General features: G+C 42.0%; 3 protein-coding genes across 3 annotated transcripts in view; 2 read left to right on the top strand and 1 right to left on the bottom strand.

The window, feature by feature from the left end:
• Positions 1-7,993, top strand: part of flnba (filamin B a) — a 60,119-nt gene extending 52,126 nt beyond the window's left edge. Inside the window, exons 39-46 of the mRNA XM_080846017.1 lie at positions 726-992; positions 1,135-1,272; positions 1,602-1,717; positions 2,983-3,115; positions 3,638-3,814; positions 4,867-5,085; positions 5,188-5,391; positions 7,005-7,993. Of these exons, the coding sequence (XP_080702143.1) occupies positions 726-992; positions 1,135-1,272; positions 1,602-1,717; positions 2,983-3,115; positions 3,638-3,814; positions 4,867-5,085; positions 5,188-5,391; positions 7,005-7,192 (1,442 nt within the window). The 3' untranslated portion in view covers positions 7,193-7,993. The remainder of the gene's footprint in view (positions 1-725; positions 993-1,134; positions 1,273-1,601; positions 1,718-2,982; positions 3,116-3,637; positions 3,815-4,866; positions 5,086-5,187; positions 5,392-7,004) is intronic.
• A 1,478-nt stretch (positions 7,994-9,471) lies between these two features.
• On the top strand, positions 9,472-10,288 carry LOC308371666 (protein SPMIP1; the record flags this gene model as incomplete). The annotated part of the gene is made up of 2 exons (XM_080846650.1): positions 9,472-9,886; positions 10,170-10,288. 2 exons carry the CDS (start codon positions 9,472-9,474, stop codon positions 10,286-10,288), a joined length of 534 nt encoding a protein of 177 aa, XP_080702776.1.
• Positions 10,289-10,474: 186 nt separating this feature from the next.
• On the bottom strand, positions 10,475-13,491 carry LOC308370952 (deoxyribonuclease gamma-like; the record flags this gene model as incomplete). The annotated part of the gene is made up of 8 exons (XM_080845702.1): positions 10,475-10,819; positions 11,165-11,261; positions 11,465-11,622; positions 12,008-12,120; positions 12,258-12,370; positions 12,452-12,544; positions 12,639-12,727; positions 13,354-13,491. 8 exons carry the CDS (start codon positions 13,489-13,491, stop codon positions 10,745-10,747), a joined length of 876 nt encoding a protein of 291 aa, XP_080701828.1. The 3' UTR covers positions 10,475-10,744.
• Positions 13,492-14,358: the final 867 nt, after the last annotated feature.

The following is a 14,358-nucleotide window of genomic DNA, read 5'->3' as shown; positions in this document are numbered from 1 at the left end:
GTTCTAGAATGAAAAGCATTACCTACGCTTTATTTAGTCATAAGTCTTGTTTCTTTTTCTGAGGAATACAGACCCTCTTCATTCTTTTCACCTATGGTCTTTCAGTGTCTAGCACCACATAAGTCCCTATTCAATCACCTTGAATTGAAAAAGGATGTGACCCTTCAGACTTTACTGAACTTTTCTCTAAATGCCTTACACCTATTCATGTGTGTGTGTCATTTTCCACTGTTCTGTCTTGTCTCTCTCTGTTATTCTCATTTCTCTTTCTCTTGTCCTTTCTTCTTTTCTGTCTTTTCTGAGTATGCTCATAGTGACGTGGTTTCTTCTGGCCTTGGCCCGTGAGCTTCTATCTCAGGGCGTATGTCGTTCTCACTGCTCAATACGTTTGGGGGGCCGGGGGACAGCCCGCTCAAGTCCCTCGAGGGCTTGGAGCTGCTCTTGGAAGGCTGCAGCATCCCTGACTCACCCCCCGGGGCTGCAGGGTGCGTGTTAAAGCCCTGCCAATGTGGACAATGAGGTTGGCAGAACGTGCTTGATCTTGCTTCCAGCATGTCTCTGTGTGTTTGTGTGTGTGCGCTTGTGTGTGTGTGCTACTACTCTACATGGTTGCTGCCACTATCCACAACACTGGCTTCTCTCATAGCCCTGTTCTTACAGCTGTGTCATCATTCCTATTTCTGATTCTCACTCTTCCTCACTTTCATCTCACTCTGTCTCCGCAGAGATCGACATCCAAAACGTATCAGCTCAGGTCACCAGCCCCTCGGGCAGCACAGAGGATGCGGAGATAGTCGCCATGGGCAATCAGACCTATTGTATACGCTTTGTGCCACGGGAAATGGGTGTACACATGGTCAGTGTCAAGTACCGTGGCCAGCATGTCCCTGGGAGCCCCTTCCAGTTTACCGTGGGACCACTGGGAGAGGGAGGGGCCCACAAAGTGTGTGCTGGAGGCCCCGGGCTGGAGAAGGCTGAGGCAGGCGTCACAGGTATAGAACTCTTTCATTTTCTTTTTCAATTTCATGCACACACACACACACACACACACACACACACACACACACACACACACACACACACACACACTTCGAATGAAAATGAATTGTGTTTTGGTTTTGTGTCTGTCTCTAGCTGAGTTTAACATCTGGACACGAGAGGCTGGTGCTGGAGGCCTCTCTATCGCTGTGGAGGGCCCAAGCCGAGCTGAAATCTCACTAGAGGACCATAAGGACGGCTCCTGCGGGGTGTCATTCGTTGCCCAGGAGCCTGGTATGAACCTGCCCTGAAATATGGTTGTTTCAGAGACTGAAATATCGCAATGTTTCTGCCATTGTTAGAGCATGTAGGCACAGATGTTGAATTTTTTCAAAAAAAAATTGCCAGATGTACCAAATTTCTTCCATACTAACCATGGTGTTTGACATTTTAGTCTGTTAGCAGCCCCATAGCGTTTTATTATGCTTTGTTGCTTTATTTATGTTGTGGTGTATGTGTGTTCTAAATTTAGTCCAAGAATATGGCTCATCTCCAACTTTTCATTTCTTTCTTTATGTTTCTGTATCCTCATGCTTTAAAATCTTTCTCTGCTTGGTTTCCAGGTGATTATGAGGTGTCGGTGAAGTTTAATGATGAGCACATCCCTGAGAGCCCGTACCTGGTGCCAGTGTGCGCACCTACAGACGACGCACGCCGACTCACTGTTACCAGTCTTCAGGTGAGACATGAGGAAACATCTCCACACCTGATCATGAGTCTGGAGCTACCAAAGTGCTGAACGCTACTCAAAACATAGCAGTAAAAAACTCCTGAGGTGGTCCAGAACAAAATCATGACTGACAACATTGGATCGGAGGCGTATTTAGAACTTATGTCATTCACTTAGAAATATTGTCAAGGTTGTAGCACAGTGATCATTTTGGTCACTGACTCTATAGGCCATGGGATACAGTAGCTCCATTCATAACAGGGACATTTAGTTACCAAATACAAAATTTACCAACATTCATAGTTATGCTGTATGGAATGCTGTTACATAGTTATATCTTTTAATTTGATCCACCACCCCTGTGAAGGGTCGCCAAAACAAACGCTTCAGCAGGCTCATTCCCTAAATCGATGCAATATAGAACCTCAGAAGAGATTCCCCGAAATAGAGCATTCATGAAGTTGGCACAGAGAACTTCTGTCTCCTCTTATTGTCAGCCTTAGTTGGCTCTGTGTTCTCATGCCTGAATTACCCTCCCCTCTGCCCCTGTGCTGATGGCGGCTCATGTTGACTGGAGTGTTGGTAGGCAGTGTTAGAGCACTGTCTCCCAGCAGCCGAGTCCCGGAGCAGAGACTGGAGGGGGGGGGGGGGGCAGCACAGCACAAAAACGCTGTAGAGTCGTATGATAGGTTAGAGATGCGTATAAAACCCCTTGCTAGTGTTGCTGGCTCACTTTGAGTACCTTTCAGACGTCAGGCAAATGGTGTGGGGCTGGATGTTTCTCTTGTGTTTCATTTAAAGGCTCTTAACAGGAAGCACACCGTTTCCACTCAACCAGAGACCAGCTAAAGCAGAGAGGCAACCCCCCTGTTCCTTAGAGATCCGTCTGTCTGTGTGTCTGTGTGTCTGTCTGTGTGTCTGTGTGTCTGTGTGTCTGTGTGTCTGTGTGTCTGTGTGTCTGTGTGTGTGTGTGTCTGTGTGTGTGTGTGTGTGTGTGTGTGTTCCCTTTTGTCATGTTCCCAGTCCATCCCATAGTTCCTATTTATTTCCAAGTTTAGTAGTAAAGAAGGTGTGGTCTGTCCTCTTACCTTTAGCTGGTCCAGATTGAGCACAGGTAAAGGGGGAAAATTAATAGATTGTAGATTGTGTTTTATTGCCTCTTCATAAAGGTTTGTAAAACGTTTGTACAAAATATAAAACTCTTGTGAAAGGTGTAGTATTTAGGAGATGGGGGGAGGGATGTGTTAAATCCTCTGTTGTTGGCTGCTCATCAGGAGTCCGGTCTGAAAGCCAACCAGCCAGCCTCCTTTGCGGTGCGTCTGAATGGCGCTCAGGGTACCATTGATGCTAAAGTGCACAGCCCGTCTGGAGCCTTGGAGGAGTGTGTAGTGTCGGAGCTAGAGCAAGGTGAGGCCCGTTTACAGCAAAAGGTTTTCAGGTAGACTTCTTTCTCCACAGGAGGAATACATTTATGTTTTTCCTTGAGAAGATGGCTGCAGACCAGAGAAGCTTTTTTTGTCTTGTGTGTTGTGTGAGAATGTGTGTGAATGTGATCTTTCATTCGTTGATCACATTTGGGAGACTATGACTATCCTAAAGGTGCACGATTTGAATCCAATACACAAATGTAGTTAATTGGTCCTCATGGTCCTCTTGTCCATTCAGTGTGTGCGCTCAAAAAACCTCCAGTGTCGAACACAGACATGTCTCTGTAAATGGGAAACAAACATGGTGGTGTAGACGGAGCATAAAAATGTCCAGCCAATCAACACGTTGCTTTAGCAGCATGGAAAGGAGGAGTTATTTGATTGGTTGTTGAGGTCAAATATCAACAACCTTTTTGCCAGTATCGTTGACACAATCCTAAATCAATGCATTTCATTAGAATACACAGTGTTTAGTAATTTGACCACATTGACTCCTCCTCAGACAAATATGCCATTCGTTTCATCCCTCGTGAGAATGGCATCCACACCATCGATTTAAAGTTCAATGGCAACCACATCCCCGGGAGTCCATTCCAGGTGCGGGTGGGTGAGCCAGGGCAGAGTGGAGACGCCGGCCTGGTTACTGCATACGGAGCTGGTCTGGAAAGAGGCACAACAGGTGAGCCGCTTATTAATGAGGACTAGCTTACAAGATGTCACAAAAGGTGATGTGGAGGTAAGGAAAGTTGGGAAGTGCCAAAAAAATGTGCATTAGGTACCACTGTGATTCTGCTTGGCTGTGATTTCATAATTCCTTTGGTCCTCTGTGAGCACAGACCAGACCAGACCAGACTAGACACTTCCTGAAATGCCCTAAAGTGCAAGTGTGGCAGGTTTAACAAAGTTTCAAAAACAGGCACAAAGTTGACATTATTAGTTTGCATGCTGCAAATTCTGCCTGTGAGGTTTCTAAGTGCAGGTTTAAGGTTCAGGTTGGAGGTACCATGGCTCTTCTCTCTAAACCTTCTCAACTCTGCTCTTAGCACAATGAGCCTGTGTGAAAAAACTGACCCTTTTCTATCCCAGCCTATGATTGTTTTTAGATGCAGGATTAAATGAGGAGTTTGTCATTGCTCCTGTCCAAATGAACAAGGTTTTGAAAACACCTGTTGTGTTTGAAATGCCATACTGGTAACTACATACTGCATACTGGCCCAGTGTATACTGGGTCCTACACACTGCTTCTCACCTTTTTTATTTACAGTGCAGTATAGTATAGTTTATTATGCAGTAGTAAGTATGGCCACTGTCAGTCACGTGACCAAAACATTTAAGGAGCTTTTACCTCAGTTTTGTAAGAGGAAAAGCTTCATTGGTGTCTTCAGATAAAAAAGAAAGCAGCACAAAGAGAGAGCATTAATCTTGTTTTACAGTCTGTCTAGCTACAAGATATTTATGAAGTTGGCCGTACATTTTACCCTTGCTATTGTGAGGGATTTATGTGTTTGTGTTCTCATTGTTAATGGTCTGTTCAAGACTAAGCAACATGTCTGTACCCAAAGCACGCTCATTAAACCGGTCCAAACCCAGCTGAATCAACCCATCTAAAATACATGAACCTGTGTTTTGTAATTCACAGACTCTGTGTAAATTAGTACTATATTGTTGTATGAGTGTTCTATAGTCCAAGTATCTTTGTTTCGGCATTAATGTCTCATCTGACATCATCAGGTAACCAGGCAGAGTTCACCATCAACACCACTAAAGCAGGGCCGGGCGCTCTTGCCGTAACCATTGAGGGTCCATCCAAGGTGAAGATGGAGTGCCAGGAGTGCCCAGAGGGCTACAAAGTGCAGTACACACCCATGGCCCCTGGCAACTATCTAATCAGCATCAAGTATGGAGGGCCCCAGCACATTACTGGCAGCCCTTTCAAGGCCAAAGTCACAGGTAGAGTTTTTTTGATTTGTGTCCGCTGTGACCGTTCTTATTTATTCTTCAACTTGTCCAATGACATCCTGACCCTTGCTTGTTTTGACTCCCTGTCCCTAGGACCTCGCCTGGTGAATGTAACTAATGCCAGTGAGACATCCACGCTTATGGTGGACCCTGTCACTAAATCCAGTGGTGTTGCTGTCCATAACACCATGCCCCGGGCTGCTTCAGATGCTAGCAAGGTGGTGAGCCGAGGTCCAGGCCTGAGTAAGGCCTTCATCGGACAGAAGAGCAGTTTTTCTGTCGACTGCAGCCAAGCAGGTGAGACAAGAATTTAAATGTGCTTTTTGTGCCATTATTTAGATGAACATGATAAAGGAATAAATCTACTCTTTTCTACTCATTATGGCCACAATTCTCCCACACACTTTTCAGCCTGTATGCGATAAGTTGGTGATTGGTAGTTACGCTCTTCAGGTGGCGCAAACCCCAAATCTGTGTGTTTCTTATGTAAGCACCCTTAAGGCCTGTTCTGCCCTTGACCGGCTCACTTTTTTAAGCTACGTGCCTCTGAAGGCTGAAGTAAGTCAAGCCCCTTTACAATGTGAAACGCCATATTGAGTTTTAAGTGAGCAGTAGGCCTATATTTAACATTATTATGTAGAAAAGACGTTATAAAATCACAATATTTGGTGTCACATTTGTCATTAAACTACTGAACAAAACAAGGCAGTATAAAGTAACATACTATATTATATTACATGAAATAGAAAACAAAAAATGTCACATGATCAACAAGCCTCGTAAATAATTTATAAAACTCACCTTGTTAAAGATAGAAAGAGTAAAATGCAAGGAAGGCAGCCATGAGTGTTTTGACCGTGTTTGGATATATTGGAGCACACCAGCACACGGTGCATGCAGTGGTATATTGGAGCACACTGACACACGGTGCATGCAGTGGTATATTGGAGCACACTGACACACGGTGCATGCAGTGGTATATTGGAGCACACTGACACACGGTGCATGCAGTGGTATATTGGAGCACACTGACACACGGTGCATGCAGTGGTATATTGGAGCACACCAGCACACAGTGCATGCATTGGTTTATTGGAGCACACCAACACACAGTGCATGCATTGGTTTATTGGAGCACACCAACACACAGTGCATGCAATGATATATAACATAATATTCTTAGTCCTATTAGACTACAGTATGTGAATAGAAATAAGATATATTGTTATTATTGTGCGTTTTAATCATGGATGACCTTCGTTTACTGCTTACTGAGCATTTCATTTAAATGGGACAAATTAGACCTAGAATAACTACTACCAAGTCTTTTCAAGCTGTTTAACTTTGTAACACAAACATTTTATTAAAAAAGAAGCATTTTAGTATATATGTTATCTTAAAGGATATCTCAGATATGTTAACTGAATTGACCCATAACACAGGCTTGCTCCTGCTTGCTAGGACAGAAATATGTTGGTTAAATTCGCCACTCTTCCAATAAAGGGAACATGTTATTTTTTGGCAGACCGCTAAATCAGACTTAGGCATTGATGGTTTTTGATTGGCACATTCTTGGCACATTCATTCAAATGTTGCCACACCTATATCCCAAAGCCATGGCTCGGGGGAAGTTTGATTTATCACTCTGTGATTAACAACCTGCCCAGGTGGAATAAGTCGTTTCCACCAGCTGTTTTCTCTGTCAAAAAAATAGGGCCCCCTGTGTGGGTTATGGTGATTAAGGGAATGTACACATTAGGGCCTGGGTATGTGGTAGGACTCACACTGATCAGATTATGCACAAAAATATTTGACAAACAATGTAGAAAATGGGCTTTAATTTTGTATTGTTTCTGTCTCCCTCCCTCCCTCCCTCCCTCCCTCCCTCCTTGTGTGTCTGTCCATAACAGGTAAGAACATGCTCCTGGTTGGTGTGCATGGGCCCAACATACCATGTGAGGAGGTGCTGGTGAAGCACATGGGGAATCTGCAATACAACGTCAGTTACGTGCTGAAGGAGCGCGGTAGCTACGTGCTGGCTGTGAAGTGGGGAGATGAGCATATCCCTGGCTCACCCTTCCACGTCACTGTCCCATAAGTCCCTGCAAACTGAGAGTGGAGAGGGAAAATGGCCTATCTTGGTGAAACCAAGTCAATTTTGCACTCAAGCATATTCTACATGTGAAATGGATACAGGTCATATTTTGATGTTAAAAGAACATGCCATATCCCACATTCAATAAAAAAAAACATGTTTGGGTTTCACTGTCATTTATGAACAGGCCTTAATATATTTATAAGTAAGTAGTATTTAACACCTGTGTCATCTGAACTGTAAATAACTACCATTTGGACCTTCATTTACTACTGATATCTTCATTTTGTCCTTGTTCTTTTTGCGTCTGCATGTACACTCAGACTTAAAGCACAACCATCAAATGCAAATGATCATTTCCACCACCAAATATGTGACACAAGATTTCAATTTTCACAACAGTCTACATTGTGCTGGTAAATGTGTTTTTCTGTGATCATAAAGGCAAAAACATTGTGCTGCAATGGCAGTAATTGTCCACATAGACACTACCTAGACTACTTCAAATCTTAACTTCTGAGTCAATGTACTTTGGCAATGTCTATGCAACCATTGAGGTATTGCAGCCAACGCATTCCTTATTACCAAAAACAACCATCTTTATTGCCTTTCTGTCTTTGGTGGGCCACCTTGCTATTAAAACTCGTCAGAATACTAGTAGAGTTCCGGTAAAAACTATGTTGTATCTTTTGTTGCTTAAATATAGTTTTGATACGCAAATAATTAAAGAATATTTTTGAGAAATGTTTTAATGTGAGAGGAAATCTTTTCACTGTTTGTAATCTCTCCCCGTGCCTTAATGTGATATGGGTCAATAAATGATGTACAGTGCACTTGATTTATTAAATAAAACAAAAACTGGAATACATACCTGTGTGTTTTCTCATAATTAATCAAATGAGTGAAGTGGGGTAAGAAACAGTGATCAGAGGAACAGAAGTAGTACCTTTTAAATACTGTGCAGACGCAAACTCATTAGAGCAGAAGGGGTTAAATAGTAAACCAAACTGCCTTTATTCAGTCAGTGCTTTGTCTCTCCGAAACACATGCAAGCACTGAAGGTCAGCACCATTCCTTTGAAGAGCAGAGGCAATTTTAGTTTCAAGACATTCCAAGATGTTCAGGAGACCAGTAAGATGAAACTTAAACAAATTGGTGAAAGTTGTTCCTTTGCCTGGTTAAATCGGATTGTCAGTCCTCTTTTAAGTTACACAAACAAATTTGGATTGAATTATCTTTGCAAGACTGAAAAGGCAGTTTAAGCAGAACAACATAGCTGGATGCTTCCGCTATGATCCTATAGCTCAACTGGTGGAACACTGGAAAATCTATTGCTTACAACAACAAGGTGATGGGATTGATACCTAGGAAGTACAAAAACTGATAGAAATGTGTATGTATACAATACTGGAACAATAATAAGTGTCTAAATGACACTTGAGTTTACATGTAATAAAACAGTATTTTAAGTTGCAATGGTTAACACTGCCTTTTAAAAATCAACTTTAATATTTCTGCCAGTTAAACTTCCTTCCAGTCAAGTATATCTGGAATGCTGAGACCATTGTTTTCAGAGACAAGAGTACTCTTAAAGGACAGGGAATTCCTCATCTCAGGAACTGCGGTTATAAACTGTGTATTGTAAGGGTCGTCACTGCCACTATCTGGACAAATAGGGTAGCTGCAAGATCATCTTGGCCCAATGGGGCACTGCACATTGCTGACAGAGTAGGTATTTTATGGTGTTTTAACTTGATCCTTTTACAATAAAAATTGTTCAGTTCTGTTTGTACAGATGAATTTGGAGGTGGCTAATTCCTTTCTAAAATGTGTCAGTTCATCCAAGTTTTGCCGCAGTAGAAGTAGAAGACTACTGCTGCTATGCCGCAGTGTGGAACTCTTTTGTTCTGTCAGCAGTATGAGGGTTGAGAGGAAGGGAAGGGAGGGGTGCATATGAAGCTCTCTTCCTTCCTCTCCCCATTTTGTAGAGCGCAATGTCCTGGTTTGTGATTGGGTTACCATGGGGAAGGCACGTGTCCATGGGGAAGGTTTCTGTGTCAGTGCTCCTCTTACCCTCCTGGGTGAGGCAGAAAGAGGTGCACACATACTGATAGAGATGACAGAGAGAAGAGGCAAATAGATAAAGAGCAAGACAAAGAAATATAAACTAGATAAAGCCAAAGAGATAGGAAGAGTGTCCAGAAACAGAAACTATACAGAACAATACCAAACGGGAACCGAGGCCCCCCCTAGAAAAATCAAGACATCTCTACAGCCTGAAGATGAGAAGCCTCCTCACAACCCAGAACCAGAATTGTTATCGTGAACTGATAAAGAAGGAGGCGTACACCAGGCTGGCCTGGAAAATGAAATACAGCAAGGACTATCCCAGGAGTTTCACATCTTATCAGGCCAAGGCTCAGGCCCTTCCTAAACTGCCTGTCCCCAAATCCATCCTGCCTCCGGTGTTTAACCTGCCTGAGAGGAAGCGAGAGCCCTCACCTGATGTGGAGCACAACCTCAGCACGGCCCCACTGATGCGACCTGTCACACCTGAAACCAAGGACGCACTATACCAGGGCTTCTCCAAAGAGGGAAAGGGCCGCCACTTGTACCTGCGGCATCGTGTGTTGAAGGGTCCCGATGAGAAGTTTGACCACCCCATACTGTCCTCCTGGGAGTACGGCTGGAGACTTGGTAAAGAATGTGAATCTTTAAAATGTTTAATACTGATCATGATGGTTTTCAGAATGGATGCAGTGTTATTTTCACATTATTCAAGTAATTCAAAATAACCATGTCAACAGATGAGTGGCAACCTCAGTGCAACAAAAACTGTTAAAAATGTTAATTGATGGCAAAAATCTTTATTTCATATTCATTGCAAAAATATTTTTACATGAATGTTAGTTGCTAAAGCGGTACTTTAAAGTGAATAAAAATGTGAGGAAATAATACAGTTGTGTTAATGTTTCCCCAGGCGACTATGAAAAAATGTACAGATCACCAGCTAATGGGAGGTCAGGGGTTGTAAGAAGCACTTTCTATGCCAGGAATGGAATCTTTAATGTCCCAACTGCAACAGATCAACTGGGATAATCACCATGTGGGGATCTTTCAATCACACAATATACAAAGTATACAAATATTAAAACAGTGTTTTTTTCTCTACTGAAGTTGCTGTACTGATCATTCTTAGTCTGAAGACCATTTACAATTATCTGTCATATTGTCTGTTTTGTTTCCTGACTAATTCAAAGAACAGTAATATTGTTAAGGCGTTTAAATGAGCTCTAGTAGCACTTGGAAACACACTGGTATCGGTATGATGAAAACAGGTTCAAATGACATGGTCTCTTAAATGGAAATGCTGTACTTTGTACTTAGATGATTAACCAGCATAACCACCATGCCCTTTCCCAGAACAAATGCAATCATCCAAAGCACATCAAAGTGTTTGTCTGGCCTTTACTCCAGTGACCCTGATCAGGTCAAATCCTAAACATTAAATTATGACAAAGCAGGGGTCTTCCAGCTCACTCACTCACTTATGAGTTAACCCCTTCGGCCTCTGCGTCGATCAGGACTCATGGTGAAGCCCAGGGGAAAGTGATCGCTCACAGCAAGAGCCTAGGACAGATGGAATCATTAATATAATTTCTAGATTGTGTAAGAATGGTTATCAACAGAAAATAAATAGGATAAAAAGATGTTTTGGCCCCATTGCAATTCCACATTCAACATTTAAGTGACAGCTCTTGTTGTCTTAAGCTAGCTGAAGGAAGACATTTGATCAGTACCTTCAGATAGTCAATGTTGTTGATAGTTCTTATATATAAATAAGTCATACATAGAAATTCCTGGATATTATTGCATACAGTTAACATGGTTAACATTTTTTGTATTTCCCAACTGTTTCTACTTTTTATTATTTAACCTACCAAAGTGAGTCTATATCGTAATAATAAAACCAACCTGCTGCTCTGTGAGTTCATACTCTGTTTTGAAGTCAAACACCTCCAAAGAGCTTGGCTTGATTGCATGGATAATTCTCTCACCATGGAGCACCACTCTGCAGACAGGTGGGGGAAATGGTCACAGACAAACCGATCACTATGACAACCAAAGGAAGTGGACTCAATTTCACTACTCAAGCACTATCAAGAAAAGAGAGCTTTTTTTTGTTGTTTACAGATGACACCACACCACTCGATAGCCTTCACAGTTGGTGGTTGGTTTTCAAAGTCATTATTTAGTATTATCTCCATGTCTCACCGGTCATATGCACAATTGGTGGACTGCTTCACAGTGGTGTCAATACTGTCACCAGTAAGCCAAAGGAAGCTGCTATCAGAACGCAGGCGTATGTTGCTCCATTGTCTCTTGGGAACATAGCCACAAGCAGCATTGAAATCCCCCATTATGATAAAGTTCTGTGGAAAGGAGATGTGAGACATGAGAAAGTGGAAACCAGAAGCAGTGACTGAGGGGAGACCACAGGTCACCTGAACCCACCTCACAGATGAAATAGGAGCATTTGAGTTTCAGCACAGTGGATCAATTTCACTTCTTTGAACAGGTCTCAAGTTACCACAACCTGTGGGGCTCAGTACAAACACAATATCAACACACTGACTGGAAACAGAGCTACTACCGAAAGACACCATCACTATTTTTCACTTACAACACTGGGTGTTTACTCACAACAGTTTATTGTCCCCAGGAGCTTTCGATGAAATGTATAAGGTAGTACTTACAACACTTAAAACACTAATCACAAATAACAAATGTTGACATCAGTGCTCTCCTTGGTTGTACCTCTGATGTCCATCGCTGCTGGACGTCTCCAAACACATCAAAGAGCTCATCAATCTCCCGAACTGCAGCCTCAGGCACGGTGTGAATGGGAATGATGACAAAGTCCTTCACTTCTGAAATATACAATAATACTGCTTTTCTCTCTCTCTCAAGACCAATCCTACACATTGCCACGAATAGTCAAACACTGTCATACTACCTTAAATTTACTCAAACACAGAATTTATGGTTTCATTTTCTAATCATTTACCAGTCCTTGGTGAGGAAAACCATACAGAGAAAGGTTCTCGGGCAAACACATCTTCATCTCCACTCTGTGTATCAGGGTACTGGTATACATCCTTTACAGATACCATCCTCTTCCTGAAAAATCGGAGTGGTGTTGTTAAATGTATGAAATGCGTTTTCCAGTTGTGTGTAAATAAAACATGTGGTAGAAAGTACCTGTAAATAAAAGCATATTGTTCCTTGTAGGCTTTTCTACCCAACCTACCACTGATGACAAAGTCGTACTCATTCCTTCTAGAGCTGTACCTGCTGTAGTACAAGACAGGAGGAAAGGTCAGTCCACCAGTTTATTCATTTTGTGGTGTGGATAATCATTCACAGATACCCCAGTTAGAGTGAATACCTGTTGAGCTCGGTCATCAGCTGAGGGAAGGCTAACTCTCGGCCATCTTTGATTTCCATAATGAGCATGATGTCACAGCGGGCAATACACTGCAAAAGAAATGATACAATGATGACAAATCCCTTTACCAATTCAGAACCCTCAGGAATTTCCAGTTTGTCTCTACTAAAGAGCCGTTAAACTCTCAATACGGATATGGATATATATACAGTATATATATATATATATATATATAATATAGACATTTTCAGCTCCACAAGATTTGTGTGTGTGTGTGTGTGTGTGTGTGTATGTGTGTGTGTGTGTGTGTGTGTGTGTGTGTGTGTGTGTGTGTTTGTGTGTGTGTGTGTGTGTGTGTGTGTGTGGGTGTGGGTGTGTCTCTGTGTGTGTGTCTACTCTGTGTGTGCCAGTTTGTCTAGCTTTTTTCCCAGGGTAGATAGGGAACTGAATCTCTCACATATGATCAGAATAGAAACCCTGATCTTGATGGTGTAGCCTATTTTAAGTTGACAATGAAACTTGTAGTTTCTGCAATCAACATGATACCTCAAAATTGTATTAATATAATGGTAATAGCTGTGTACATGTTAAATATCATTAAATATCGAATAAACACAAAAAAATTAAAACATTCATGCAAACATTCAACAAAATATAGAAATTATGAAAACAATTACAAACAGAAATACAACATGAAAAAAATACGCTACACTACCTGTATAATGACATTCATTACTTCAGGCTTGGATATTTTGTTTCCTCCAAAGGACTGTACATTGAAGGAACAAATCTTCAGCGATGCCCCATAGCTGAGACTTAGCAGGAGCAGGTTCAGTGCAGAGAACATCCTCATGACAGAACCTATTGTTGAATAAACAGGTCATGCTGGTATCCTGCTCTGATATCAGTATCGGCAACTCTTCACTTCCTCTCCCCACCTCCCTCCCCCCCTGAGAAAGTCCCACTAACTATGTTTACACTGAAACAAAAGAGGCCACATGGCATGGTGGGTTGAGCATCAAAGTGGGTTGAGCACCAAAGACCAAAGGATATCATCCCCCTGCTACAGCAGAGGCGGGACCAAGCACACTGGCACAGAATGGTGGGCATCATGCATCTGGTGAACATCAAGGACAATCCAAGCAGGCTAAGAAGGAAACATGGAGTGGGCAGAAACCTACATTTAGATCTGAAGTTTCATCTAAAGTCGAGGAATGAAATTGCATCAATGTTGATGGATTGAAGGGTACGGCAGAGATAACATTGTTTTGCATGGGTGAGGTCATCTATGTGCATGGAAAAGTATGAAGTTTTTCAGAAAGCTAGGAAGGAGAAGCAAGGTCAAGCCAATCAAGATAACAGGATGAAATAGAAAGGATGTTTTGAGAAAGGAGGCAGCTGAAGGGGACTGCAGAATTTCTACCTCATGAAGTTGATTGAGAGATTGCCAAGAGAGTGCAAAGCCGTCATTCAAGCAAAAGGTGGCTACTTTGAAGAATTTAAAATATAAAACATTTTAGTTTAACACCTTTTTCAGCCCTTTTTTACAGCTACATTTCTGTTTTATATTAAATATTTAAATTTAACATTTATATCTGAACTAAATTTACATTTGAATTTGCATGAAACATTTGTCTTTTAGGCTACATATGGTCTTACATTTGTTAATTACATTATACTGTATGTGGAGTAACTTTGTCAGACATTGCCTCATATGGCA

Source organism: Sprattus sprattus (assembly GCF_963457725.1).
Source record: "Sprattus sprattus genome assembly, chromosome: 10".
NCBI classification, from domain to species: Eukaryota; Metazoa; Chordata; class Actinopteri; order Clupeiformes; family Clupeidae; genus Sprattus; species Sprattus sprattus.
Note: the sequence above shows the minus strand (reverse complement) of the source record. Positions and strands in the feature narration are given on the sequence as shown.